Raw genomic sequence first — 26,715 nt, forward strand, 5'->3', positions numbered from 1 at the left:
ACGTGTTTAATAATTCTGACTGATGTGTTTGATGTGTTTTGGCGTCAAGTAAATGTCATCAGTCAAATTTTGGTTCCGCCTAGAGATGACACTAAACGTCACGTTGCACAAAAAAAAAAGAGATCGACGATTATAAGAACATAACATTTAAAAAAATAATGAACCGTTAATTTGCGGGCTAATTCGGCTCTACTATTATTTTAATGTCAATGCTTCACCAAATGGCAGGCATTTTCTTAATACATCATGCAAGTGAAGTACAGTATGTCAAATATTCGGTTCGACAGAAAAGGTCCGTTAAGTACTGTATGAATATCAGGTTGTACATAATTCACAGCAAGATATGTCGCCCGCGAGTTCAAATATAAAGAGGGGGGTGCAAAAGTAGGTGTCACAACGGTCACATTGGTGAAATTAGTGACATGGCTAACGTATGTCGCCCCCTTTTGATTATTATTATTATTATTTTTTAAATCTGTATGATACACAATAGGTATTGTACATGTTCTCTTTATAACTGTATATAGTACCTACTTTTACAACCCCTAATTTTTTTATTATTTTTCTCCCCATTGCCCCCCGTTTTTTGATAGAAAACATAGTGAATGTTTAACTGCTTTTTTTGTGTGAAGATTTTTTTGGGGTTTGAAACCAATTTTTACAGAATTGTCTAAAAATATGTAACAGCGATAATTTATATTAACTTTTATAATTTGAGATTTTAAACAAGCTTAGAATTAAATGTAATCTTACATTATACCCACTATAAAAGAAAATTTGTTTTTAGTTTGGACCGTGCTTAGATATGACCACACTTAAATCCTCGAAATAAAGAAAAACGGTTCTTTGTCTGATTTTTATTGACAGATTTCTAACTACAACAACTACAACCATTTTAGATTTTAAACAACCACTGGAAAACACAAGTGCAGTATATACGTGTTTGGAAAAAATAGCAACTACGGTCCTGAAGTAATTATTTGGTTATGGTGTTGGCGTTCATGCTCTTGCCGCTTCCGCTGAGAACGATGTAGGGCGTTTTCTGCGACTTCTGCTTCTCCTGAAGCAGCGCCACCGTCCCCAGCGGCGTGTCGCTGCTGCTCATCTTCTTCAGCAGCGCCTCCTCCTCCAGCTTCTTCATCCTGCGCTCCGTCTTCATCTTGCCCGAGCCCTTGCCGTGGAATCTGTGCGACAGCTGCCTGAAGGCCTCCTTGGGCGTCAGCTTGCGTCCGGACTCGTCCACGTACTCGATCTTGACGTCGGGTCTGTAGCCGTCTTTGTCCTTGAAGTCCTGCGTGAAGCCGCGGTACTCCTCGCGTCGGCTGTACTTGTCGTCGAAGCCCATCTTGTCCTCGATGCAGTAGTTGTCGTTGGGCAGGGCACCCTTGGTGGCTTTGACGCGCGCCACTTTTTGCATCTCCGTCTCCAGCAGTCCTTTGTTCTTGCACAAGTGCAAGGCGGCGGCCAGGCCCGAGTTGACGATGGGCTCCTCGTCCAGAATGGTGGCGGAGGCGGTGGCGAAGTCGGGGTGCTTCTGCTCCTCATCCAGGTTGACGCTGCTCCAGCCGATGTTGTCCTCGGCGTCAGAGTTGGAGTCGCTGGCGCCATCCCGCTCTTCTTCCTGCTCAAAGTCCATCATGTCCTCCTGGTCCTCGCGGTTGCCCGACAGGCCGTAGGTGGGAATGTCGCCCAGTGTCCGGCAAAACTCAGAGGTGGCGTTGAAGACGATGTTGTTGCGCTTCTCTGCGTCATTGTCGCCATCGTCCTTAGAGAGCCGCTCCACTCGCTCGGCGATCTTCTCGCCGGAATCCTTGAGGAGTCGCTTCTGCCTCAGCTTCCTTTGCTTCTCCAGTTGCTTCTGGAGCTCCTGCTCGGCCTCATCCTCTTCCATGACGCTGGGCTCAGGCGGCGTGAAATCCTCGTCGTCGCTGATGTCCATTTCCGCCGTCCGGATGTCGTCGGACTTTTGCGCCACAGCCGTTGTCGTCGCCACCTCGTGCGGCCAACTGCCGCTGTTCTCCTCACCGTCTTCGTATTCCCCTTTGCGGCCACGCCCGCGCGTCCTTGAGCCGAAGTCCGACTTGCGCGTGTCGTCCAGGAGCAAGAAGTCAGCCACTGTCGTTTTCTCCTTCTTCCGGATTTTCTTCACGCGCCGCTTAGTCTTTTTGAAGCCCACCATCTCCTGAGGTGAGTAGTACTCTGACGCAATCACGAGCGAGGGCATCTCCAAGGATTGCGCCTGGCTGCGGAGCGTCTCCCGCATGGCCTGCAGCTCCCGTTCTCGCTCGCCGTCGGCCACGCCACCCACCTTCAAGCGGAAGCTTTTCTTCTTTTCGCCGTCGATCTCCTCGTCATATTTGGACAGCACTACGCGCGGCTTGAATGTCACCATGTCGTCCACGCTTTCCTCCTCCTCGTACGGCTTGTAGTCGGGCTTCTTCTTCTTCAGCTCAACGTTCTTGTCCGCCTTCTCCTTGTCCACCAGGCCTACGTTCTCCAGCACGTCCTCCTTCTCCTCAAGCACACCTTTGTCCTGCAGCGTGAGGATGACTGTCTGGCCTTCGCCGAAGGAGTCCACTTTGTGCTGCACTTTAAGACCTTTGAGATCTCGCGCTGTGTATGCGATGTTTTTCCGCCCTTGCCCGAACTCCTCCTCCACCAGATTGCTCACGCCAAACTCCTGGTCCATCTCCTCCAGAAGTTTGGCTCTCTTCTCCGCCATCTCTTTCTCCTTTGACACTTTCCGGTTCTTCTCCACCCAGGCGGCTGTGTCCTCCAGCCAGTCGTCCTCGGCCAGGGTCTTCACTTTGCCAAGTTTCTGATTCAGTAAGCGCTTCTCCTTCATGGCAGCCAGCTTCTCCTTCATTTCTTTCTGCTTCTGGATGAGAGCCGGGTTGATGGTCTCCGCCACCAGCGGCTCCTCCTTGGTGCCGAGTTCCTTCTTGTTGTCGTTCAACTCGAGCGGTTTCAGGCCCAGCTTGGCTCGCAGCTTGTTGGTCTCATCGATGCTGAGAGATGCATCTCCACTGGCGGACTGAGCTTGCGTCTCACCGTTTCCCTCCTCGTACGCCTTATCAATTTTCTCCTTCTTGATGCGTGGCTCCCCGCCGCTCCTTTCGGCTTTGCCGCGGCTATCGCGTCCGCTCCTGTCCCTGGAAGCGGACCGCTTGCGTCTGTCCTTGTCCCGAGTGGCATCTCGGTCCGACGCGTCTCGGTCGCGCTCCTTGCGGCGGTGTTTCTTGTGCTCGCGACGGCGCTCTTCGGCTTCCCTGTCGCGACTCTTTTCCTTATGTTTCTTGGACGAACCCATTGTTATTTCCTGTGTGGTGACAAGTTAGGAACAAATTTTCGCTTATAAACTCTGCCTATGAGCAAGTGGTTGCAAAATGACGCTAGCTTGGAGTTGCTAACGCTCTAGCATAGATGATCTGCCCCAATAAAAGACTTATACTCACTCAGCAAGCGGACGAAAAGGAATCGCCGCCCGTTGATCGACACTATGCAAAGCTGTGCCAAGATAAGTGAGCTAATGAGTCATTTAGGCCCAATTTTGAGCTTTCGTCCAAGCTCCGTCCACTCAAGCGACTAGTAAGAGCGTACGACACAATCACGTTGGAGAAGTGACTTCCGGTTGTTAAAGTTAATCGACTGCCATCTACAGGTCAGGCTGATTGCTGCAGCAGGAAAGCGTTGACGGTTTTACAAATATTCATACTTTTCAGAGCCTTTTTGTTACTCCATGTATGATTTAGGGAAAAGTATAATTGTTAACGTGTTTGAAAGTAGGTTTCTGATTGCCTACTGGCATATACGAATAAAAGATTTAGTGGTTCAACTCAAATCAACTTTGTACTTTACCTTTAAGAGTGTCGCGATGCAATTTGTCGCAGTATAGTGACGTCACTGTGATTTCTTGGCGACTCCTGCTCGGGCTGGGGTGATGCGCTTGGTTAACTTCGGAACAAGGTGAGTTAAAATCCTGAAAACAAAAAAACAAAAAAACAAAAAAAAAACCTAATAGTTTGGTTCTTTATTTCCTGTCGTTTTGCTGCGGCTGCACTGTACCTTTAAAGCTGGTCGCGCGGTCATTGTCGCGGTTTAGTGACTACACATTGATTTCCGGACACCTGCTGGTGGTTAAGTGTGGTTCTACGAAGCTATCACATTTATTCTAAATATTTCCTTTATTTACACCAAATGCACGCTGAAGAGTAAGAAGCAGTGTGATCAACAGAATAGGATTTTCTCACATGGGTTCAACGAAGAAGACGAGTTAAAGAAAGGTCCGCCACAACGTGTAAAGCTACGGTGATTATTATTCAAGTTCACTTGCTGTTAAACAAGATGACTTTTGGTTTACTTAGACGTTAAGTACTTGAAACCAGCGCTAACTCGTTTGCAATTTTAGCTTGTTTGTACACTAGTACACGGTAAGGTGGGTTTAGCTTGCCTATGGGGGGTTAGTTAGCATCAGACGCGTTCCCTATTGGCAGGTCGCTAACAGGTAGCATTAGCCATGTTCGCCCAACACACACACGCAAACACACACGAGACGCCATTAACCTCAGTATTATAATGTCGCATGCTTGGTTTGAAACAAACTGTTGTTTTTTTTTAAATTAGTGAGGCCTACGCTCACTGCTCAGAAGCTACATAACACGAGGGGTTGATGGGGACGTTCAGAGGTTGCCATGGTGATTCCCGGGGCTAGGAGTCACTTCAAAGCACCCGCCCGCCAGAAAACATGTCCGCAATTCCAACATTAGTTTTTCGGGCTTTTAACGTTCGTAGCCGCTCACGTTGACGAGGCTTTGCGTGTAAGGTGCGTTCTCCTCGCGTGTCCGTTTGTGACGCACGAGTGACGGCTATCAGAGCGTTTTAACGCCCGCTAACTGCATAGGTCGGAAGCATGTCATGTCGCTCGGCGTCGAGTGTTAGCAGTTAAACACAGAAGGTAGTTGAAGCCCTTGATGGAAACAAAAAAGTCGTCAGACGATATCCTTTTTTCTCTTTCTTAAATGTCAACCAACTTTGACCATTTTTGTTGTGTTTTCAGCTGAGTGGGTGGTAACATGGCAACCGGAGGCGCTCCTTTCGAAGACAGCGCGGACGAGCTGCACAACTGGAGCGTCACCAACGCCAGTCTGGAGGACAGACTCAACAACATGGTAAACGGCACTAAATAAACACTACCTAGCTCCATAAAAGTAGGTATGTGTGTAAAATGCCAAATATTAGTTCATTCACATTAGACCAGCATTATTAGAGAGACCATTTAAAGAAGTATCATCACTCATAACAGTTGTGAATGTTCAGGACTGGGGTGGCACGCAACAGAAGAAGCCAAACCGCTCATCGGAGAAAAACAAGAAAAAACTGTCAGCTGCTTTGGTGGCGGAAGGCCGCCTGACCAACGACATTTCGCCCAATTCCACCCCCTGGAGCGGCCGCCGCAGGCCGGTGCACGTCAAATACACCAGCCAGCGCTCGGTCCCGGACCAGGCGGAGCTGGACAAGATCCACCAGAGGATCAACTTTTCAGATTTGGATGAGGTGAAAATGAGCTGAGAGCTCCTTGTTTCACATTTATGTAGTAGTAGTAATGCATGTGACATTATGAGAAATATTATAGAGGGTTGGGAACCCACTGGCTTACAAGATGTAAAAACATGCTGGTGGATCCCCGTCAAAATTGAAAAGTTATTGTGGACTGTAATAACATCAACACACAAGCTTACCTTGCGCTTAATGGCGGAGATATAATGTGACAGGAAACCAGTCGCCCAACTACTACACTGGGCAGCTCAAATTCCGTTTAGTTGGGGAGGAACGACTCATGCTGTATGTTCAAGTGCGACAGGACATCAGAAGAAGTGATTTAATGCTATTTCTCTGCAATTTTGCACTACATATTTTCAGTCTCTGTTTCAGAAACTCTGTTTAAACATAACCCAATCTATGATTCCACTTCATAGGGACTTTTAAACCTCTTTAATCCTCCATTACAGAGCATTGGTAGTGACTCCCAGGGCCGCGTCACGGCTGCAAACAACCAGCGACAGCTAGCGGCGGCGAACAAGAAACCCTACAACTTTGTCCCGCTTCACGTGAACACCAACAAGAGCAAGGAGGTGCTGCTGCACCCGCCCGCCACCTCTGCCCCTTCCAATCCCGCCACCACCAAGCAAACCAAGAAGCAGAGCCCAGGAGCCAGGGATACCTTCACCCCCGGGGGTACCGCCAAGGAAACAGCTACGAGGCCAACGCGTGGCAGTGCTGACAGAGGGGCGGAGGCGGCACGCGCTGACTCCAAGGAAGGAGACCCCAGCGTTGTCAGCAGCCTGGTAAGTTTTGTTGTTCTAAAATTCAAGGCAAATTTGGTACAAATGTTCACTTTGACTCACTTTGACTTGTGGAATAACTGTTCACAAGTTGCTATGAATGCCTTTCTTGCAGCATTTGAATATTGACCATTTTAATAGCAGCTATCCATTGTAACCAAGAAGTCCTACTTTGGCTGCAAAATTTGTGTTACCTGCTGATAGTTCCTCATTCGCTTTGTTTGCGAGAGTGAAGACTCACAGTGACAAGCCTATCACCGTTACTTTGTTTTAAATAACTGTCTGGAGAAAATTAGAAAAATTAATCAATAATTATTTTGACAATCATTAATCAGTTAATAGTTTAGATATCTTGTTCAAATTAATATTGCCCAAATCCTCAGAATTTCAGTATCAGCAGTAAAATCTTCTCGGCTTTATGTAATCGTAATCTCCATGAAAGCAGACAATTATAAAAAAAAAAAAAAAAATCCCTTTTTGCACGTGTAAAACAAAACAATACAGTAACTCAATCATAATGTGTGCATTTTCTGCACTGTCAAATTGAAGTAAAATCCTGTCTTTGTATGAAAAGATGGAAATTACACTTTTATTTAAATTAATTATCAATATAATTGACAGATTAATCAGTAACTCAATCATAATTTGTGCATTTTCTGCACTGTCAAATTGAAGTAAAATTCTGTCTTTGTATGAAAAGATGGAAATTACATTTTTATTTAAATTAATTAACAATATAATTGACAGATTAATCGATAAAAATAATGTGTTAGTTGCAGTCCTAGTGATCATGTGTATTTGAGAATATTGTTAAGCATCACTTTGTTCGAGACTACTGCAAGAAAGAAGTAGGGTGAAAGTGAGGCAGAACAGTGCGGCTGTATTTAGGGCAGTTTATAAATATGCCACTCTGGGTGCCTGCTGCAGTTTGTCTGTCCTCGTGACTGATACTCACTGTGGCCACCACTAATTTCTGTCCCTTTCTCACTCTTCTTTCCAGTTACTTTTTAATAACCCCAATTTTGTTTTGCAGCTGGTAAGCAAGCTGGTGCAGATCCGCGAGTACATCGGCAAGGCCAGCTCCATGCGCGACGACCTTGTGGAGAAGAACGATGTGCCGGCCAACGTGGAGCGCCTCTCTAATCTCATCGAGCACCTCAGGGAGCAGGAGAAGTCCTACCTGCGGTTCCTGCAGAAAATGCTGGTGGGTCTTTGCCTGCTCTTTTCCATCGTTCTGCTTCTTTTTCTCAATTCTGTTCTCTGTGTTACTGTAAGGTTGTGTTCTGGCTAATACATAAGAGATCTTGTAAATAAATATAAACATATGGATAATATTAGAATGTCTCTCTCTATATGTCTTGTTGTCCAGCAGTATGGCTAATGGATGGATTGAAGCATTTGTGGTGAAACTGGGCAAGTCTTACATTATTAATTTGTCACCTTGGGTGATGTGACAGGCTCGGGAGAACGAGGAGGAGGACGTTAGGACGCAAGATTCTGCTGTGGGTTCCGGTTCCTTGGTAGAGAGCGCCTCGCTGAATGTTGATGTGAGCTCTTCAGACGCATCGAACGCACAAGTATGCCTTACTGCGTGTCACTAACAAATACTCCTGAAGGTCAATGTGTTGACACATACATGCGGTTTCCTTGCAGGGCGGCTGGCCTGACGCGTCCATGCGAGACCAGAAGGAAGAACTGGAGAACTTCCGCAAGCAGCACGAGCTGCTGAAGAAGATGCTGGAGCAGCAGGATCAGCTCAGGGCCCTGCAGGGCCGCCAGGAGGCTCTGCTGGCCATGCAGCAAAGTGCCGAGCAAGCGCTTGCAGTCATTGAGGATGCGGCAGGTGAGACTCAGACCAGTGGAACACATGCAGGACAGTTATTTGTGAAAGCATGTGCAAAATTGTACCGTAAACCCCAACATGGCTCAGTCCCCATCATTCTGCGATTAGCGAAAAACCATGTATTTGACACCACCCCTAAAAATGTTTAGAATTGTAGAACATTTCGATTTTTGTTCTGTATTCCAGTCGTCACGGAAACCACGGGTAGCGTGTCCGGGCTGAGCATCACATCTGAGCTCAACGACGAGCTCAATGATTTGATCCAGCGTTTCCACAACCAACTGCGGGACTCTCAGGTATGGCAGCTCATAAGCATGTTAATCAGGGCACACGCATACCACACATTCTTGTGTGTTACTATGTATTTTATTTACTTATTCACTTATTCACTTACCTACTTCTTGTGTTTTTAATTTTAATTACTTGTTCGCTTATGACATTTCTTACTTTATTTTGTGTTACCTGTCTTTATTCCATGGCTGTATTTTACTCCATGTACAGCACTTTGTATGCAGCGTTGTTTTAAAGTGCAGTCAAGTAGAGTTGAGTGTTTAACCACATTCATCAAGCTTCAAAATGTCCCACCATAGAGCAAGTCCGTGCCGGACAACCGTCGCCAGGCAGAGAGCCTGTCCCTCTCCAGAGAAGTGAGCTGGTCACGGGCCCCCCGGGGGTTTGGCCCGCCTCAGCACAGGCCTGTACTGCACTCGGCCTCCGGGCCACACAGCGGCCTCGATGGCGGCGCCACGGCTGCCGGCGTCCAGCTCACCAAGCTTCAGGAGCTCCAAGACAAAAAGGAAACCATGGACAAGATCCTACATGAACTTCACTCCCTCAGAGACCAGACGCTCAACAACAACTACTGTGAGGATTTGTTTCAAATAATATTGTCAGGCTTAAGGTGATTTAAGCTGCTTTCACTGCACGCGATTTCTTTCAGGCGGTGCGTTGTCAACACAGGGCAGTTTGAGCACGGGCGGTTCTTCAGATTGTCCGTCTGCGAGCTGCTCAAATGGAGCTGCGGCTGCCGCTTCATTTCATCCCTTGCTCCCGCAACATGCAGACACTGCCAACTCCACAGACAAACTCAGGTAACCGCATACATGCAAAAAAAAACCCTCAAAAGGCAGCCAATTAACCAATCAATGCCATCAAAATGTAATGCCATACATAGTAATATTGAAATGATTTTATTCAACCTGTTTAATATATTTAGTCAGTAGTTATTTTCCAAAATGACATAAAAGCCAAATTTAAAACTAACGGCTCTTGCCATACCATTCATTGTGTAACATGTACAGACGTTCAGATGATTCAATGCATTATTTTAACTGGTTAACTAGCAGGATAGTCATGTATAAACAGGGATGATAAAACAAATAAAAATTGATTTGTTCATCTGTTATGCACCATAAAATGACATGCAAAAAGTAGTTCTATCCGTCAAACTTCATCGTTCATCAACAAATTAAATATTTGTCATCAAATGAACTCAGTACAATTATTTAAGACTATTGTACTTTTTAATTCATCAAAAAATATTTTAATATCTTCTTTTGGGTCACATTTTATTTCATTGGACATTTGTTTAATTTTGGCACAAAAGCCCAGTAAAAAAAATACAGCTGCATAAAATCATGTTTGTGACCAAGCATTAATATTCCAAACAAAAAACGGATTGGGCAATAGCATTCTTTTTCTTTGTACCATTATGCATTTCCCCATTTTGCGCACCAACAGAAAGCTGAAGGAGGTCCACAAGCGCCTTAACGAGCTTCGGGAATTAGTCCAGTACTTTCAGCAGACGTCTGACATGATGGTGGATGCGGTTAATGAAAACGTGAAGGAGGACGAAGATGAGGAGGAAGGGGAGGAGGAAGAGGAGGAGGACGAAACAGAGGACAGCTCCATGCTGGAGGCCATGTTTGACTATGATCAAGAGAATCGTCAGCCACCAACTAACATCCGGTGTGTCCCTAATTGCAGATAGTCTATGTACACAGGTTCCCTAGTTTCTACGTGTCTCACGGGACATTTTGTACTCCTCGGACTCGATTGTCACATGAGAGAATGGTGTGTAATTTCAAACCTTACTGTCGGGTTGTGTGCTAAGGATCCCACAGCGCACTGGAAACTGGGGCGACTTGAACAGCCTAGCCAATCGCTGCAGCGTTTCATGTAGCACCACCACCAACACCAACAATCGCGACAGTAGACTCAACACTGAGATCAACAACCGGTCAGCGGCCAACCTTCGCAGCTTTAGTATCCCCTCAGCCATTGGTACACTCACACAACTCCACCTGCTTTATAAACTGGTGATTGTACTTAATGCGTTTTTCCTCCAACCTTGTAGAGTGCCAGTACAACAGAGACACAGCCTACAATTGGGTGAAGGATGAGGACAGTCTCAATCTCAATAATGACAGTGGAAGCGGTGGCGCCGGCGCCCACCCCGGGTGTCCTGACGACGAGGCGTCGGGTTCAAGGTCAGGCAGCAGCCTGGCCAGCGACGCAGGCCTTCCCCAGGAGGTTCACCAGCAGAAAGCCAAGCAGAAGCTACGCCAGTTGCAGGAGCTTGTTGCAATGGTCCAGGTGAGAATATTAACAACAACAACCAGAAAATGGCAGACCTTGAATAGGGATGTTCAATACCACCTAGACTGATAACTAGTACAGGTATTCCACTCTTGAGTGGTCACTGATGTCAAGTACCAATACCGCTAGTACTTTTGATACATAAAAAAAACTGATGATTTTAAAGAAAGACCTATATATCCCAACATAGCAGTTTCCTTGTAATTGTATGAAATTACAGTTTTTTTTAATTTTTTTTAAATACTTTTAATTCCTGATCGTAAAACAAGAGGGTGGTCCATCCTGGTAAGGTTGCTGTCACGAGTACTGTTACCTTTTATTTAAGGCCTGGTATCGGTACTCGCCCTTCCCTAACATGAAATAACACTGCAACATGGCTAAATTTTTTATTTTAAAAAAAAAGTTCCCAAGTTTTGTGGTGTAAAGTCTCGACATTTTTCTGTCACAAAACAAAAAAGAATTACAGCACGCTTAACATCAACTTATAGTTCGATTTTGAGATTAATCCGTTTCTGAGGGTAAATTATGCCCCATGTAAATGAAAAAGACATTTTGTCATTGAGTCAGCGCTTGAAAACAAACAGCTGATAACAAACAGCTGAGTTAGACGTTGTCAATTAGTGATGCGGCACATGTGACAACAGACACCTTGCCGAACGCAAATCTCCAGGAAACTGAAAATCAGCATGGATTTTTTTCTTTGTAAAGAAATCATTTTAACACAGTCTTTGTCTCTGTGTCCAGAGCGATGACACGGACACCACGACGGCCAATGAGGAGGAAACTTTGCACCAACAGCAGAATAATACTAGAGTTAGTGTGGGCGGACCACAGGCTGCCGGACCCCAACAGGATCCTCGTGGATCAGATGCTGCCCTCTACACCAAGGCCAGGTATGCGTTTTTAGTCCCAACACCTCAGGTTTATTTTTAAACGATTCGGTTGATGCGACTGAACAGGGAGAAGATCTACAAAGCAAAGCTTCGTCAGCAGAAGCAGGCACTCAAGCAGCTCCACGAGGAGCGTCAGATGCTCGGTGAAATCCAGGGCAAGATCCAGGATCTCCAGTTAACGTGTCCTGACCTGCAGGTCAGGAATAAACAAGCTCATATTTCCTCCAATCATTTTTTTCCAAATACTTCATCCTTTTATTTCTCCTCCAGTCATCACTGTCCAGCCAAGTGAGCGAGCAGGGTTTAGTTTGGAAGGTCCCAGCTGCGACTTCGACGCCAGGCGCCGTGCAGCCTTCCTCCTTATTGTCAGCGACCAAAAGCAGCCCGGCCGTGCTCAATCCCGCTGCTCCCGAAGCTGCTGCTACGTCAGCACCTGACAACGAGGTGGCAACACACACATACAAAGAGCCCACTGCAAGTGAAAAACATGCATATTTTTCAACCCGAGTTGATCTTGTTGTGTCGCCAGCAGCTCTGGTCGGAGATGCGTCGCCACCAGGTCGTGCGGGAGGAGTTGCGGCAGCGGCGCAAACACCTGGAGTCCCTGATGGCGGAACATCAGAGGCGCTGCGGCCTCCCCGACACCCCCTGCGGGACTGACGAGCAAGCGGGTCCCTCCCAACTTGCGGGTAGTCGGGATGAAAGGTATTCGCACAAGGGCTGGGTGATTTTTATCCCCCCCAAAAATCCATACATCTCACAAAAGGCAGAATTGTTTACAGGAAGAAGCACTTTTCTAATCTGTTAAAAAAACAACTGACTGTTGATGCAAGTTGCTCAGGAAAATAAAACTTACTGGAAAAAAACCCTAACAGATGATTTAGTATTAAACAAAGTAAAGCAAATCTTAGTAAGTAAATGAAAAATAACAAGAAAAAAAACATTGTTTTGAATGATGGAAAAAAATGTTTGTGATTTTGAGACCATTGGCCAAATCGTTTAAAGATGCTCACTTTGAACATGGGTCGCCTATGAAGGGATTAATATTGCGGATGTAATCAGGACAATGGCCACCTGGGGCTCTACTCCCTGCAACCTGGATGAGGACGAGGATGGCGACTATCGCTGCGAGCACAGCACGGAAGCGGAGGACACCTCAGACAGCAGCTCTGTGGACGATGATCACATCTTCCCCACCATGAATCAGCCCAGCTACGTCAAGAAGAACCAAGACTGGTCAGTATATAGAGTCTATCCTGATTTGATTTAATTTTATTGTTATTTTTGGGTGGTTGGGATGCTTTTCTAAAATGGTTGTGCCTTTGCGCATTTTCTGCATATTTGTCTTGGTTTTTTTTTTCCTGCAAATTTTGCTCTTGGACTTTTAAAAGTCTTGCAAAAAGATGAAGCCTAAACATTTGATGCTGACTGAACGACTCACACGCTGGCAACAAGAATTAAACCAAAGACTTTCACATTCACAGCATTTTCTCTTGTCCTTTACATTTTAGCTTGGAGGCGTTCAATTTATACAACATCACGTGCTCTTCTTGTGTCCTTGTCGTCAGTAACCCGAAGCCTCCAGCAGCCTTTTCCTCCGGGCATGACTCGAGTCATGTTAAACCTAAAACCAAGCAGCAACAGCCGCCGCCGCCACCACCCAGAAATTCAAACCAGTCCGCAAGCCAGCCTGCAACCGCAAGACGCCAGGAGAACCTGTGCTGGGCCTCTGAGCTCTCCGTGACCGAGGGCTCCACCCACTGGCAGGAGCAGATCAGTCAGTTGCAGAGACAGTTGGACTTCAGCACCAGCATGTGTCAGACGCTGCTGCAGGACCAACAGGTTGCCAATTGGATTACACCTGAATGCCAGAACTGGAAAAATCGATGACAACTTAATGTGTTCTTTTACCTGTCTTTCCAAGATGCTGTCATACACGCTCCAAAGCTTGATGACGGGCTCGTACAGCGTGTTGCCCAACAACCTGACGTCACCGCAGGTCCACCTCATTATGCACCAGCTCAACCAATGTTACACGCAGCTGGCTTGGCAGCAAACTAATGTGCAAAGGTTAAAAAAGCATTCAATTTGGATTCATTTTTAATCCAGATGGAGTGTGTTTGTACATATTGCCTGTTGTGCTGTTCTAGATTGAAGCAGGTGTTGAATGAGCTCCTACAGCAGCAGCAGCAGCAGCAGGAGCCACAACAACAAAAACACCACCACCCATCCCCTTCATTTACAGGTTAGCGCACATAAGACCCTTTTCTTCCATTTCGACTGAAATAGTATCCATGGCTTCTTCCTGTTGGGCAACCATCCATGTCTTTTATCCTCATTAGGGCCTGGCGCGAGCATTTTCACGGCCAATTTGAATCTCAGTTCGAGTCACCAATTCGTGCACAGCCCTAGTATTCATACATTCATGTCACGTTGCCGTCGTATGAACAGAACTTGATCGTAGACAGTGCCCCCTGTATTTGAGGAAATTTGGTACTCAATTTCTTACCTATTAATTAACTAAAGCGAATGTATCTTTCCTTTTGGTGACACTGCAGGATTTAGCCTGTTTCCTCCGTTCCCTGCTACCATGAGCAACGTCCCTCAGGGTTCAGCAAGTGCCAATCACGCAAGCCTGGACCAGCAGAAGCAGCACTTGGACCCCAACACCTCCATCAAAACGGAGTACATGAATTTCCCTCCCCCACTGCAGCGCTCACCTCTTAACGTCACTACCGACAGACGGTAGGTCTCGCCTTTCAATTCTTCTCGTGTGGCTATATTGCAGTTCATTCTGTACACTTCATTATCTCACATGACACCGCCTCCCCTTTAGACCCACTGGCTGGTCCAACAACACCTTCCCAAACAACACTGTCCCGCATCATCCCCCTCCAACAGCGGAGCACACCCCCTCCTTGTCCCCCTCCTCCTTCCCCTCGCCACAGCGACGCCGCAGCCCTCGGGCCGAGTGCGAGCAGGCGTCGGAGGCGAGTTTTAGCAGCTTGGCCGACCGCGTCGATCCCACCACCGTCACAAAGACCTTTAAAACTGGACGCAAGGCCTCCGCCCAGGCCAACCTGGCCTCCCGCACCAAAAGCCGACGCAAGCGCGGCAAAGGGCCCAACAAGAATAACGAAGGTACACGAGCATGATCCGGTTGCACAAGATGTTTTTTGTAGTTGCATAATGCCAGAAGTGGCAAAAGTGTCCAGTTTGTGAACTTGAAGTCCTTCTAAGGTGAACATAAATGACTTATACATTTATAATATCACGAGTAATGTGAAAAGAAAGAAAGCACCCTCAAAAGATGAATTTTGAGTGTCAGTTATATACAATACCGTTTGGATAACTTGGCACAATCTAGCAAAAAACATTTGTGCACACTAAATGTTTCCCTCCTTTAATAAAAAAACAACAAACAAAAAACCAACTAGATATTCATAGTTCTCTTACTCAGGATGAGAAAAAAAATGACATTACATGTTGCATGTTGTTTTTTTAAAGCAAGAACTAGCTAGCATCTTGAGGATATCAAAATGTGCACCCATAGGTTTTCTAATTTTACTTGAGAAAAAAATGCTAAATTAACTAATAAGATTAATTAAAGAAAAAAAACACCTTAGAAGTGTTTTTTTTTCGTCTTCAGATTGGATTTATTTTTTATTTTTTAGAACGCTACATTCTGCATGAGCCCACACACGTGCCATCAGAAAAAGAAATACTCAAAATACAGATAGCTGAAAAGTCTACTCAAATGCAGTGCAGTACTTAATTCGCATCACTGGAAATCAGGTCTAGAAAGCGACAGCCTGAGCAGCACGGCAGACTTTGACCAAGAGAGGGCAGCGTCGTCTCGTCACAAGGATCAGCATCTTTTGGACAAACTCACACAAGAGAAACTCGACAGCAAAACCAAGCTCGGCAACAAACAAAATGACATCTCCTCCGGTATGCCTAAAACCACTTGTAGACAACTCTACCTTTGCTTGCTGATCTAGTCTTCCATCACAACTCTAACAGCTTGTGTTGCACATTTGGCACAGCCACCTTTCATTTTGAGCTGACTGGTAATTTATCCTACTGACAGCCTATGCTTGGAGAACACCCTTCCTCTCTAACCGAATTGCATGCACAGAAGCAGCAGGTAAACTCAGCACGCAAGTCCTTACATTGTTTTGTTTGCTTTTTTTTTTCATTCTTACCTCACCCAAAAACATCCCACGCACGCACGTGCAAGCCTGCGATCTGCACTGTTGTCACTGCTTTTATCGACTGGAATATGGAGACAAATGTGTCAAATGTCCCCAAAAATCAGACGCGAGCAGCGACTTCTCCTTGTTCGAGGCGCTCAGGGAGACCATCTACTCCGAGGTGGCAACGCTGATTTCCCAGAACGAGTCTCGGCCTCACTTTCTCATCGAGCTCTTCCACGAACTACAGTTGCTCAACACGGACTACCTGAGGCAGAGGGCGCTCTACTCCCTGCAGGTTAGTATACGACAGAACCCTAATTCCAATTTCAAAATGTTTTTTTACCCCAAAATGTATTTATTCAATATGTTCACAAATATTATGCGCTCATTCACACAAAATTTCATTACACACACACACACCATATTTGTCTCAATTTAATACACAAACACCGTGTGTGTTTTAATTCAAATTAGGGCTGGGCAATTAATCGATACATCGTCATTTTAAAAATCAAAATCGTGGAAAATTTGCTAAATCGTGAAATGGAGTTTTGTCCTCTGGATTGTTACGTTCTGTTACATCTAATTATTTTTTTTTTTTTTGTAAGTTGTAATTTTGCAAAAGTGGCAGAATGCTGGATGGTTGGTTTACAAGACATGTTTACAATAGCTATCAACTACTTAATTGTGGCATTTAAGCGCAAACTAGTTTATGTTAAAACTGATTTAGAATCAGTATAGATTATTGTTGTCCGAACATTTTGCACAGGAATTAATTTTGAATAAATGAAACCTTTAAATAAATGTTTGTTGGGTTTTATTAGATTAAAATTGATTCAAATAATCGTCCTGAATGAGAAGAAAATGGAGATTTTATTTTTGGGCTATATCGTCCAGCCCTAATTCAAATAAGTTGTTAAGTCGAAGCACTCAATCATTTCTTTAATGTTGTGAGGTCACTCAGGCAAGTAAGTGGACGTGGGCCCTGTGTTGTTGTGCCCTCACAGGACTTGGTGGTGACCAGGCAGCTGGCGGAGAAGAGCACCTCCCAGGAGATGCCCCCCATTGGCGCCGTGTCTTGGGCTGGGGGCTCTCAGTCTGAGCTGACGCCCAGCGAGAGCTCCACGATGAGCGACGCGGTAAAAGACGCGCTGGCGCATTCCCATCACTTTTTTTAGTATCCGCGAACGTTTTTGCAGGAGATCCTATCTTAGCTTTCATCTGATTTCTCATCTTCATGCGCCCACTCCTCCTACATCTTTCATCACTTTCTTTTTTCAACTTGCTCTCCTTTCATCCTTCCCCTCGCGTCTCCCCTCGTCTTCATTCACCTTGACTTGACAGCAAGACAGGCTTGTAAGCAGTGACCCCCAGCTGTCCGCCGTCCATGTCGCCTGTTGTGTCCTCTGTTCTGTTAGCCTTCCGCTAATTGGGAGCCATGCCAATCGTGTCTAAATAATTCCTTTGTTAGAGAGTGATAGATGAAACGTCTTGATTTCTGTTTGAAGACGAGTCAGTGCTTCCAAGCCTCGCTTGCCTGCTTGTTCTATTTCTCTGGAATTTCTCGGGAGGATCGTTCATTTGCGCTTAATGAGAGAGTCCGCAGTTCAGGAATGCTGAGTATATTTCTGGGTATGCTGTATTTTTAGGAAGTGGTGGAGAAGAACTTGAAGAGAGATGACATGGAGTCCGTGGGTAATGACAGCACGATGTCTTCTACCAACCTGGATCCATTTTCCAAGGATGACCTGGGTATGTTTAGATGCCTTCCAGACCCACCCGCAATAGATGAAAATCTGTCACATAGAGGGATATAAAAAAAAAAAAAAAAAGGTTTTAACCTCCCACACACTTTCAAGAAATTTACGTATTGACCAAACAAATGACAACTCGTTCCTTAAATTTCACAATAAGTCGGGTCACTATTGTCTCAAGGCACCACTCTATTGACCTTTTGCACGTGACGTCACAGCACATTAGAAAGTGTTTCCAAACTTGTGACTGGGAGTCGATATTTAATCTGATTGTAAAACACTGTAACATTATGCAGTTTGAACACTGGGGGGAAAAAAGCTTCAATTAAAAATGTATTCTACATACCAAAATACAATTAAAAAAATAAATAAAAGAGTTCTAAAAGATTAAATGTTAATTTATTGTACTAAAAATTTCAATGCAACTGAACTGTAATTAAGCAGTGATTCTTTCGCGTATCACCAGAGGGAGTTAATTTGAGAACACCACAGATTGAATGCCAAATTCGCTAAACTATAAATGTGTTAGACAAAAAAAGAAAAAGAAAAATCTGCCGTATAGCTAAACTTTAGGTAAACTGCTCTATAGCGGGTGAACGCTTGACTATATATTTGTTAAAGTGATTAAATATTGGCAAAAACAAACCATCAGTATTGTCACCTTTGACTGCATAGGCAACACAGTGATCCACTTGGACAAAGCTTTGGCCAGGATGCGGCAATACGAGCGTCTGAAGCAGAAAGTGGACACGAGCACCACCGGGGACTCTGACCCCTCCAATGTTGAACCCTGTGCTTCTGCTGCTGCTGCTGCTGCTGCTCCTTCAGAAGCCATGGAGGGTATGCCAGGCCTCCCAACGACATCACCGCCGCCCTCCTTTACAATTGCCTTTTTAAGATGATTACATGACACGCTTGTTTGTGAGCAGGAGGCGCCTCTGGTGACGTGCACGCTCCTCAGATCGACACCCTGCAGCTCAATCGGCAAATTAAGGATATCATGACGGAGATCATTCCCTTCCTCAAGGTAGCGTGACCGGAATATGCAACCTGCACTTGTTCAAATTGATAGTTTAATTTTGTTGACTGAACGATGGACTAGTGTCTTGCTTTATTCCTTACGTATCACAGGCTACATTTGAATTATGATAATAATATAATGCTACATGAAGTTCCTTATTTTTCTTTTTTCTTTTTTAAGATGCATATTATTAGTAGGAAGGTAATTAATTGCAAGGCTCCTTCAACTATAGTCTTTAAAAAAAATAAAATAATGCTACATTATGGCCCAAATGCTAATTATTCTTTTATTTTAATCATGATTAACTCATTTGCTCCCAAAAAACGTATAAAGAAAGTTCTATTTTAAATATTGCCATGGTCCCCAAAATGGTTTATTTTGTGCTAGAGCATACACAAGGATTTGATGCAGCCTCTTACCTGAAGAGGTCACTAAAAGCAATGGTAGTTATTACACACACACAAAAAACAGCCAGCAGATCGCAGCAGAGTATAAGAGATCAACCAGGGCCATGTTGCAAAAAAAAAATCTCGTTTTAAACAGATTTGTGAATAATGATGAAACTTAGCTATATTTTAATGCTTATTCCTCCAAAACGGAAACAGATAGAAATATACTATTTTAACAGATAGAAATATACTTTTTTCCTGATGAAAGAAGAGATTCTAATCTTTCTTTTGGTAGGTTCATTGTTTTATAGGAAGTTTGCTTATAGCATGCAGAAGGCTTTGATGCAGTCTCTGAACTAAAGAGAATGTTTGAAGCAAATGTAGTTATTACAAAAACGGCCAGCAGGTGGCAGCAGAGTATAGGAGATCAACCAGGGCCATGTTGCAAAAAGCTCTCTTCCCCAGTCTTTTGACAAGTTTTGTGAATAATGCTAATGCTAATTTCTGCAAAATGGAAATAGATGGAAATATATATATTGTTTTCTGATAAAAGAAGAAACTAAAATGTTTCTTTTGGTAGGTTCCATGTTTTTATAGCAATAGAACACAATATTGTGTGGGCCTTGCAAAATCAGTCAAAATCCAGTAAAACAGCCGGGAGTGAAGGGGCTTGCTTCAGTGAAAATGTCTGGGAGTGAATGAGTTAATAATCACACGTATGCAGAGTTAGCTAAACTATAGTTTTAATGCGCTACTTTACAACAAACAAAATGCAAATGTAAACATTTTTATGTGCAAAATTTTAAATATAGAGGTGATCATTTTAGTTCAACAGACAAAACATGTCGGAACTGCCACGGAAATACCCTCAAAGTAGTCTACCACCAAGCCCAGCACGTGACTATGAGCATCGTGGAACGTTAATCGCTTCTGGCTCCTCGCATAGGAGAACATGCACGAGGTGTGCACGCCACAGCTGCTGACGTCTTTGCGCCGCAAAGTCCTGGCACTCACGCAGCAGAACGACGAGAGCAAGGAGTTTGTGCTCTTCTTCCATCGGCAGCTCGGGGGAATCCTGCAGGTACGAGACACTTCCACTACCAAGATTTGGGCTTTTTTCCTCACAATTTAAAAACTGTTTTTCAGATGAAAAATAACACATTTATTGCTGTGATGATGAGGGAAAGGTGGGAAAGTGACTTTTTGTGGTGTTAATTGGAAACTTCTGGACACTCAAAACTAATTCACTAAGCAGACCGTTAAAAGCGTTTCAAGTACCACTGATTGTCACACCCATCTAAGTGGGGTGGAATTTGTTCTCCGCATTTGACCTACCCACCGAGGGAGTGGGGAGCATTTGGCGATCGAACCCCCCCAATTACAACCTGTCATGCTGAGTGTCAAGTGGGTCCCATTTTTATAGTCTTTTGGTATGACCTGGCCGGGAATTGAACCCACGAACACTCTACCACTGAGCTGGAGGTAGAGTTCACAAGCGACTTTCAGCACTACGTTGGTTCATAATGCGTACGAATAACAAAACGTGGGAACAGGCTAAATTAGCTACGTGGGAAAAAAAATAGGAAATTGACCATATTTGGACATACTATGATTACATGCATGGCAGTTCTCACTTGTATGCCTTCTTCCATTCTATTTTTCTTGTAACGTAATTTATCTTAGTAATTAATATCTTTTCACCCAAAAATTCCAAAACTACAAAATCTCTAAACCTTTTTTCATCATGTAAACGTGGGACTGAAGTACAGAATACACATTTGCAGAAAAAGCTACATAAGAGAATGATTTGATTGGTTGTTTAATTTCAATCCTCGTATGAGTGGGCAGTGACTATATGTTTTAAAAAAACAAAATTGATATGTCCACATTAAAAAAAACAACGTTGCCCTTCCTAGGATTCCCTCAATCGCTTCCTGGGCCAAACCCTGAAGGACTGCGGTGAGGACTTACTGGTGGAGGTCTCGGACATCCTCTTCAACGAACTGGCCTTTTTCCGACTCATGCAAGATTTGGACAACAGCATCGCGCTCGCCCCGGAACCCAGGCAGATGACTGAACATCCTCCTGACACCACTCATGCCTTGAAGGTGATGTATCATCTTCTTTTTTTTTTTTTTAATGTACAAATAAAATCTATTTGCATTAAAGGCATGTTGTTGACTGACGTTGTTTCTCCCAATTAGGAAAGCCCAGCGCTCAAAGTTGACGCGTCAGCCTCTCCCGATGAAGACAAGGTCCGTCCGTGCTTTTGACTTGCGACACCAGATGTCACTTTTCCACCAAACTTGAGTGTCACGTGAAACTTTCTCCATCACAGGATAAAGATGACACCGAGCAGGAAGTGCCTTCTGCTTCCCTACCGACTGATCAGAAAAGCCGCGATGATGAAGAAGATGAGGAAGAGGCTGACGGGCAGGCAATGCCGCTATCCATCAGTAAGTGGAAAATTGATGAATATTTTTTTACTAGGGGTGTCAAGCGATTATTTTTTAAAATCCTATTTAATCGAAGTTAACTCACGATTTATTGCAAATTTAATATTCTATCTGTTGTAAATGTACAATAAAATATTTTCTTCTAAGTTTTCATACACAATGTTAAACTAATAGAAATATTGCATATTTTAGTTATTGATGCAGTAATCTCATAATAATTCATAAAATTGAGTTAAAATTAAAAAGATGTACCGTACGGTAAAAAGCGAGTGTGATATTGATTTGTGTTTTGTATTTGCTACTAGATGGTATAATTGCATTTGTAAGACGGTGACATCGATACCCAGCCCTACTAATTTTGGCACCCCTACTTTTTATGAATGGTTCAGCTCGAGTAAAATGAATCATGCAGCTTATTTCATTTTTTTTTCTTTTTTTCTTAGAGCTCAATATTGTTCATTCGATTTGACATCATCATTGCTCTCCTTTTTTTTTAAAAACAAACAAACAAATCAATTAAAAAAAAAATTAATAAATGTTTTTTTTTAAATATATATACATATATACACATATATATATACATATATACACATATATATATACATATATACATATACACATATATATATATATATATATATATATATACATATATATACATATATATATATATATATATGTACATATATATATATATATGTACATGTACATATATATATGTACATGTACATATATATATATATATGTACATATATATATATATATATGTACATATATATATATATATGTACATATATATATACATATATGTACATATGTATATACATATATGTACATATGTATATACATATATACATATATGTATATGTATATATACATATATGTATATATACATATACATATATATATATATATGTACATATATATATATATATATGTACATATATATATACATATATGTATATATACATATATGTATGTATACATATACGTATATGTATATATATACATATATATGTATATATATATATATATATACGTGTATATACGTATATACGTGTATATACGTATATACGTGTATATACGTATATACGTATATACGTGTATATACGTATATACGTGTATATACGTATATACGTGTATATACGTATATACGTGTATATACGTATATACGTGTATATACGTATATACGTGTATATACGTGTATATACGTGTATATACGTGTATATACGTGTATATACGTGTATATACGTGTATATACGTATATACGTGTATATACGTGTATATACGTGTATATACGTGTGTATACGTGTATATACGTGTGTATATGTATATATACGTGTGTATATGTATATATACGTGTGTATATATATATACGTGTGTATATATATATACGTGTGTATATATATATACGTGTGTATATATATATACGTGTGTATATATATATACGTGTGTATATATATATATACGTGTGTATATATATATATATATACGTGTGTATATATATATATACGTGTGTATATATATATATATATATATATACGTGTGTATATATATATATACGTGTATATATATATATATATATATATATATACGTGTATATATATATATATATATATTTTTTTTTTGTAGCTTATTTCAAAGGTAATTTGAATGTGTTTTAGATCAGTTTGCCAAACTTTATTGAGCCAAGGCACATATTTTACATTTAAAAAAAATCTCTCGGCACAACACCAAACAAATGTCCGGAAAATTTTACATGGCTGACGATGGACAGAATTCGCCCAAACCATTTATTTTCAGGAAACCAAAAACGAGCCATTTATTTACATTGCATCGTCCAAATCCAAACCCTCCAAGCTGTTCACTCTGCAATATTTTGTCTTGACTGTTTGCTTGCCGCTTTTCCCGGAGGACTTTCCAAAGCGGAGAGCCAAGCCCTCAACAACTACGGCAGCGGCGAGGATGAGAACGACGACGACGAGCGCGAGCCGGAGGACTTTGAGGCCGGGCCCGAGGACGTGCAGACGTCCCTGCAGGCCGCGGTGGAAGGCCTGCCGGAGCAAGAGACGGCCGTATACGACATTTGGTTCGAGTAGTCCGCTTGGCATCACGTTGTGTGTCTGACCCGTGCTTGTGTCTTTCTGCAGGGCCAATCGACTTGTGAAACCAAAGAAGCTGACCTGAAACCAGCCGACGACGACGGTGGGTGCACATTCTTTAACTTTTTTTTTTTTTAGCAGTCAGCATGTATTCTTCCTTTTTTTTCTCGTAATATTATAACAATATTCTATTTTTTTAATGTTAGCCTAAAAATACATTTAATGCATGTTAAAAAAAAAAATGTTCATCATTACGGCGCCATTGGGTGGGATTTGAAAAGAAAAATGTATTGTTCCTGTCACCCACGTCCAACATGAAACACTAATGCCGCCTAGTGGCAGAAAATGACCTCAAGACAAATGTATGACTCGATGTTACACTCCTTTTAACTGTTTAGTATATCTTTTTAACTTGAAATAATATAATGAATTCCTATTCCTATAAAATTACTGTCAATGCTTGAAAAGATAGAACCATATTTGTCCACTTTTGTCTTAATTAACATGAGTATGAAAAAGTTAACTCATTTGCTCCTAAAAATGTACAAATATTTTCTATTTTAAATATTGCCATGCTCCCAAAGACATATAACGCTTTCAAAAAAAATGTTTATTGCTAGAGCATGCAGAAGGCTTTGATGCAGTCTCTGAACTGAAGAGAATGTTTGAAGCAAATGTAGTTATTACAAAAATGGCCAGCAGGTGGCAGCAGAGTATAAGAGATCCACCAGGGCCATGTTGCGAAAAGCTCTTTTCCCCAGTCTTGTGACAAGTTTTGTGAATAATGCTAATGCTAATTTCTGCAAAACGGAAATGGATGGAAATATACTTTTTTTTTTTTTTTTTTTTTTGGTAGGTTCAATAGAACACAATATTCTGTGGGGCTTGCAAAATCAGTCAAAATCCAGCAAAACAGCCGGGAGCGAAGGGGGTTGCTTCAGTGAAAATGGCTGCGAGTGAATGAGTTCAAAAGCGTTGCATTCAATTTGACTTGCTGATACCTGCAGAAATCCTGTACTTTTCTTTCAACAAGTGTTCTTCCATTCCATGTGTTCAATATTGTACTCATTTTCATTTTCTCTCCCACCAAACAAGCAGCGAGCAGCAAGATGTCAGTTGTGGCTTTGACTGAAGATGATCACACGGAGACGGCGAGCCACTACTCTGACGAAGAGGTCGATGAAGAGGAGGACCCGGTTGGCGCCGCCGCCACCGCCGCCGCCGCTCCGGAAGAAAGCATGAGAAGCTCCGAAGCTCAGACGTTCCCGAAAGACTCCAACACCACCAGCACCCCCGACACGGAATCCCCCGTCATGATCAATGTCGACGTAAGTACGAAGAAATGGAAAGTTGACATCATGCGGTGGACAAAGTAGGCCAAATTGTGCTGAAGAGTGTAACTGTTGTTCTAGAATAATACGACTCAAGTAAAAGTAGTCAGTGAAGATAAGCACTCGGTGAAAAGAAAAAAAACTCAAATACTCAAGTAACTGGTGAGTAACTTCTGATTATTATTTCTTCCCAAATCAGTGCATAAACGTCAAGTATATCAAATATGAACGTGCAACTTCAGATGTTGCCCAACAACGTCACAGTCAGGTCCACATTTTGACCTTTTTTTTTTTTCCGCTCATAATTTCCCAACTTTATACTTGTATAATTTAGGACTTCTCCCCGCACTCCCTAGAGTTTTCCTTATTAGGTATAAATATTTTTCCTAAAAAAAAAAAAATCTAATTTGAGATTTTTTTTAAATTCTCTAATTATAAAATTGTTTTGGAAAAATGAACACTTAATTTTAAGATTTTTTTTTTACAGATTTTTTGGACTCAATTATTGGTGGAATGCTACTTTTATATTCATTTAGAAAATGACTTTTCCACACTATATTTCCCCCCCCAAAATTATGTCTCGATTCTTGCAAAAGTACGTTACGAAAAATGACTTTTTCTAGCATTTGAAAAAAAATCTGACTTGAATCTTGAAAAATATATTTTTTTCAATTTTATGGAAATAATCGTCATCTTTGTCCAAATATTTTCTCTTTGTAGTTGACTCATTCACTGCCGTCAGAACCGCATACTAAATAAAACGTGGGCTTGCAGTAAATGATTTAAATTTTTTATTTTTTATTCTTGAAATAAATTTACGAAGCTGAGATTAAAAAAAAAAAAAAAAAAAAAATCCAAGTCGACTTGTTGTAGGCTGAAATGCGGACATTTTCAAGCGCACGCAGATGACAATGACTTGAGAGCAGCTTAAATGTTGCCCAATTGTATTTTTTTAGGAAGCCGTCTCCAGCAACAGCAGCCAGAGGACGTCGGACGAGGACGACTTTTTCCGAGTGGACGATCTTCCGCTGCAGATCCCCGTCGCCAGCCAGGTACGAGCGGCAAAATGCGACGCATGGAAAGCCAGCGTCTGAACGGATGGCTGGAACCCGCAGGAGGAGCTTCAGAAGAGGATCGTGGACGAGCAGCACACCAACGACCTGCGCGTGGAAATCCTCAGCGGCGACGCCGAAACGCCGCCGGGCCTTGTGGGAAACGACAGCCACCTGAAGGAACCAGGTTGGATTTTCATCTCTTTTCTGGTTCTCTCCTCCTACCAAAACCCTTTACTCAATATTTTTTTTTTCTTGTAAAATTAAACATTTTCTCAAAACTCACACAATTTCATGTAAAATGTTACGTTTGCAGAAATGACACTTTTTTTTTTTGTGTGTGTGTTTCAGAATCTTCTGAATAAGTGGTGAAGTGACCCGCCTTTCATTGAGCTTGTGTAGTTTTTCTTGTTTTTGTTTGTTTTAAAAATACTTTAATACTGTAGTCCTATAAGCTGTATTGCGCACACATACGTTAGTAGTTTTGGTTTCCTTCGAGTGTTGTTGGGTGAGGGGCAAAGTTTAATGTCAACACTACTGACAAGTTTCAGTTTTTAGTTGGGACTTAATTTGAAATGTTTTATGCAACTCACAAATTCCAAATTGTTCCTTTAATTGTGTTCTGCAAACAAACTTTCCATGTTTAGGATTGGTATGTTTTAAATAAAATGTTGGTTGTTTTAATAGCTTTGTGTGTCGTCTGAATTGTCACTTTTAGATGCATCAGTTTTTTTTTTTT

The 26,715-nt window shown here is 42.5% G+C and overlaps 2 protein-coding genes across 8 annotated transcripts; one reads left to right on the forward strand and one right to left on the reverse strand.

The window, feature by feature from the left end:
- Window positions 1-842: 842 nt before the first annotated feature.
- Window positions 843-3,670, reverse strand: sart1 (spliceosome associated factor 1, recruiter of U4/U6.U5 tri-snRNP). Its single transcript, XM_077571907.1, has 2 exons — window positions 3,456-3,670; window positions 843-3,319 (listed from the first exon to the last, which is right to left on the reverse strand). Exon 2 carries the CDS (start codon window positions 3,308-3,310, stop codon window positions 977-979), a length of 2,334 nt encoding a protein of 777 aa, XP_077428033.1. The 5' UTR covers window positions 3,311-3,319; window positions 3,456-3,670; the 3' UTR covers window positions 843-976.
- A 216-nt stretch (window positions 3,671-3,886) lies between these two features.
- On the forward strand, window positions 3,887-26,662 carry pcm1 (pericentriolar material 1). 7 transcript variants are annotated; one of them, XM_077571899.1, is made up of 40 exons: window positions 3,888-3,966; window positions 5,057-5,168; window positions 5,317-5,553; window positions 6,009-6,344; window positions 7,375-7,545; window positions 7,799-7,918; window positions 7,995-8,184; window positions 8,371-8,480; window positions 8,775-9,048; window positions 9,125-9,275; window positions 9,925-10,152; window positions 10,298-10,467; window positions 10,541-10,779; window positions 11,527-11,675; window positions 11,742-11,871; window positions 11,946-12,119; window positions 12,205-12,380; window positions 12,738-12,911; window positions 13,244-13,517; window positions 13,600-13,745; window positions 13,826-13,920; window positions 14,234-14,420; window positions 14,512-14,816; window positions 15,471-15,626; window positions 15,766-15,822; window positions 15,994-16,166; window positions 16,879-17,010; window positions 17,521-17,623; window positions 18,301-18,465; window positions 18,555-18,652; window positions 19,982-20,116; window positions 20,952-21,143; window positions 21,240-21,290; window positions 21,374-21,491; window positions 23,406-23,566; window positions 23,642-23,696; window positions 24,689-24,921; window positions 25,881-25,976; window positions 26,040-26,163; window positions 26,328-26,662. In XM_077571899.1, exons 2-40 carry the CDS (start codon window positions 5,073-5,075, stop codon window positions 26,339-26,341), a joined length of 6,195 nt encoding a protein of 2,064 aa, XP_077428025.1. In that variant the 5' UTR covers window positions 3,888-3,966; window positions 5,057-5,072; the 3' UTR covers window positions 26,342-26,662. The 7 variants fall into 7 exon arrangements, with proteins under 7 accessions (XP_077428031.1, XP_077428025.1, XP_077428029.1 ...); XM_077571903.1 differs by having other exon boundaries at window positions 24,692-24,921; XM_077571904.1 differs by having other exon boundaries at window positions 12,208-12,380.
- Window positions 26,663-26,715: the final 53 nt, after the last annotated feature.

This window comes from Vanacampus margaritifer, chromosome 7 (assembly GCF_051991255.1).
Source record: "Vanacampus margaritifer isolate UIUO_Vmar chromosome 7, RoL_Vmar_1.0, whole genome shotgun sequence".
Lineage (NCBI taxonomy): Eukaryota > Metazoa > Chordata > Actinopteri > Syngnathiformes > Syngnathidae > Vanacampus > Vanacampus margaritifer.

Coding starts and splice junctions, on each gene's coding strand:
- sart1 (XM_077571907.1), bottom strand. CDS start 3,310: ATGGGTTCGTCCAAGAAACATAAGGAAAAGAGTCGCGACAGGGAAGCC.
- pcm1 (XM_077571899.1), top strand. CDS start 5,073: ATGGCAACCGGAGGCGCTCCTTTCGAAGACAGCGCGGACGAGCTGCAC. Junction 6,345..7,374: donor CCAGCGTTGTCAGCAGCCTG/GTAAGTTTTGTT, acceptor TTTGTTTTGCAG/CTGGTAAGCAAGCTGGTGCA. Junction 11,872..11,945: donor TAACGTGTCCTGACCTGCAG/GTCAGGAATAAA, acceptor TTTCTCCTCCAG/TCATCACTGTCCAGCCAAGT.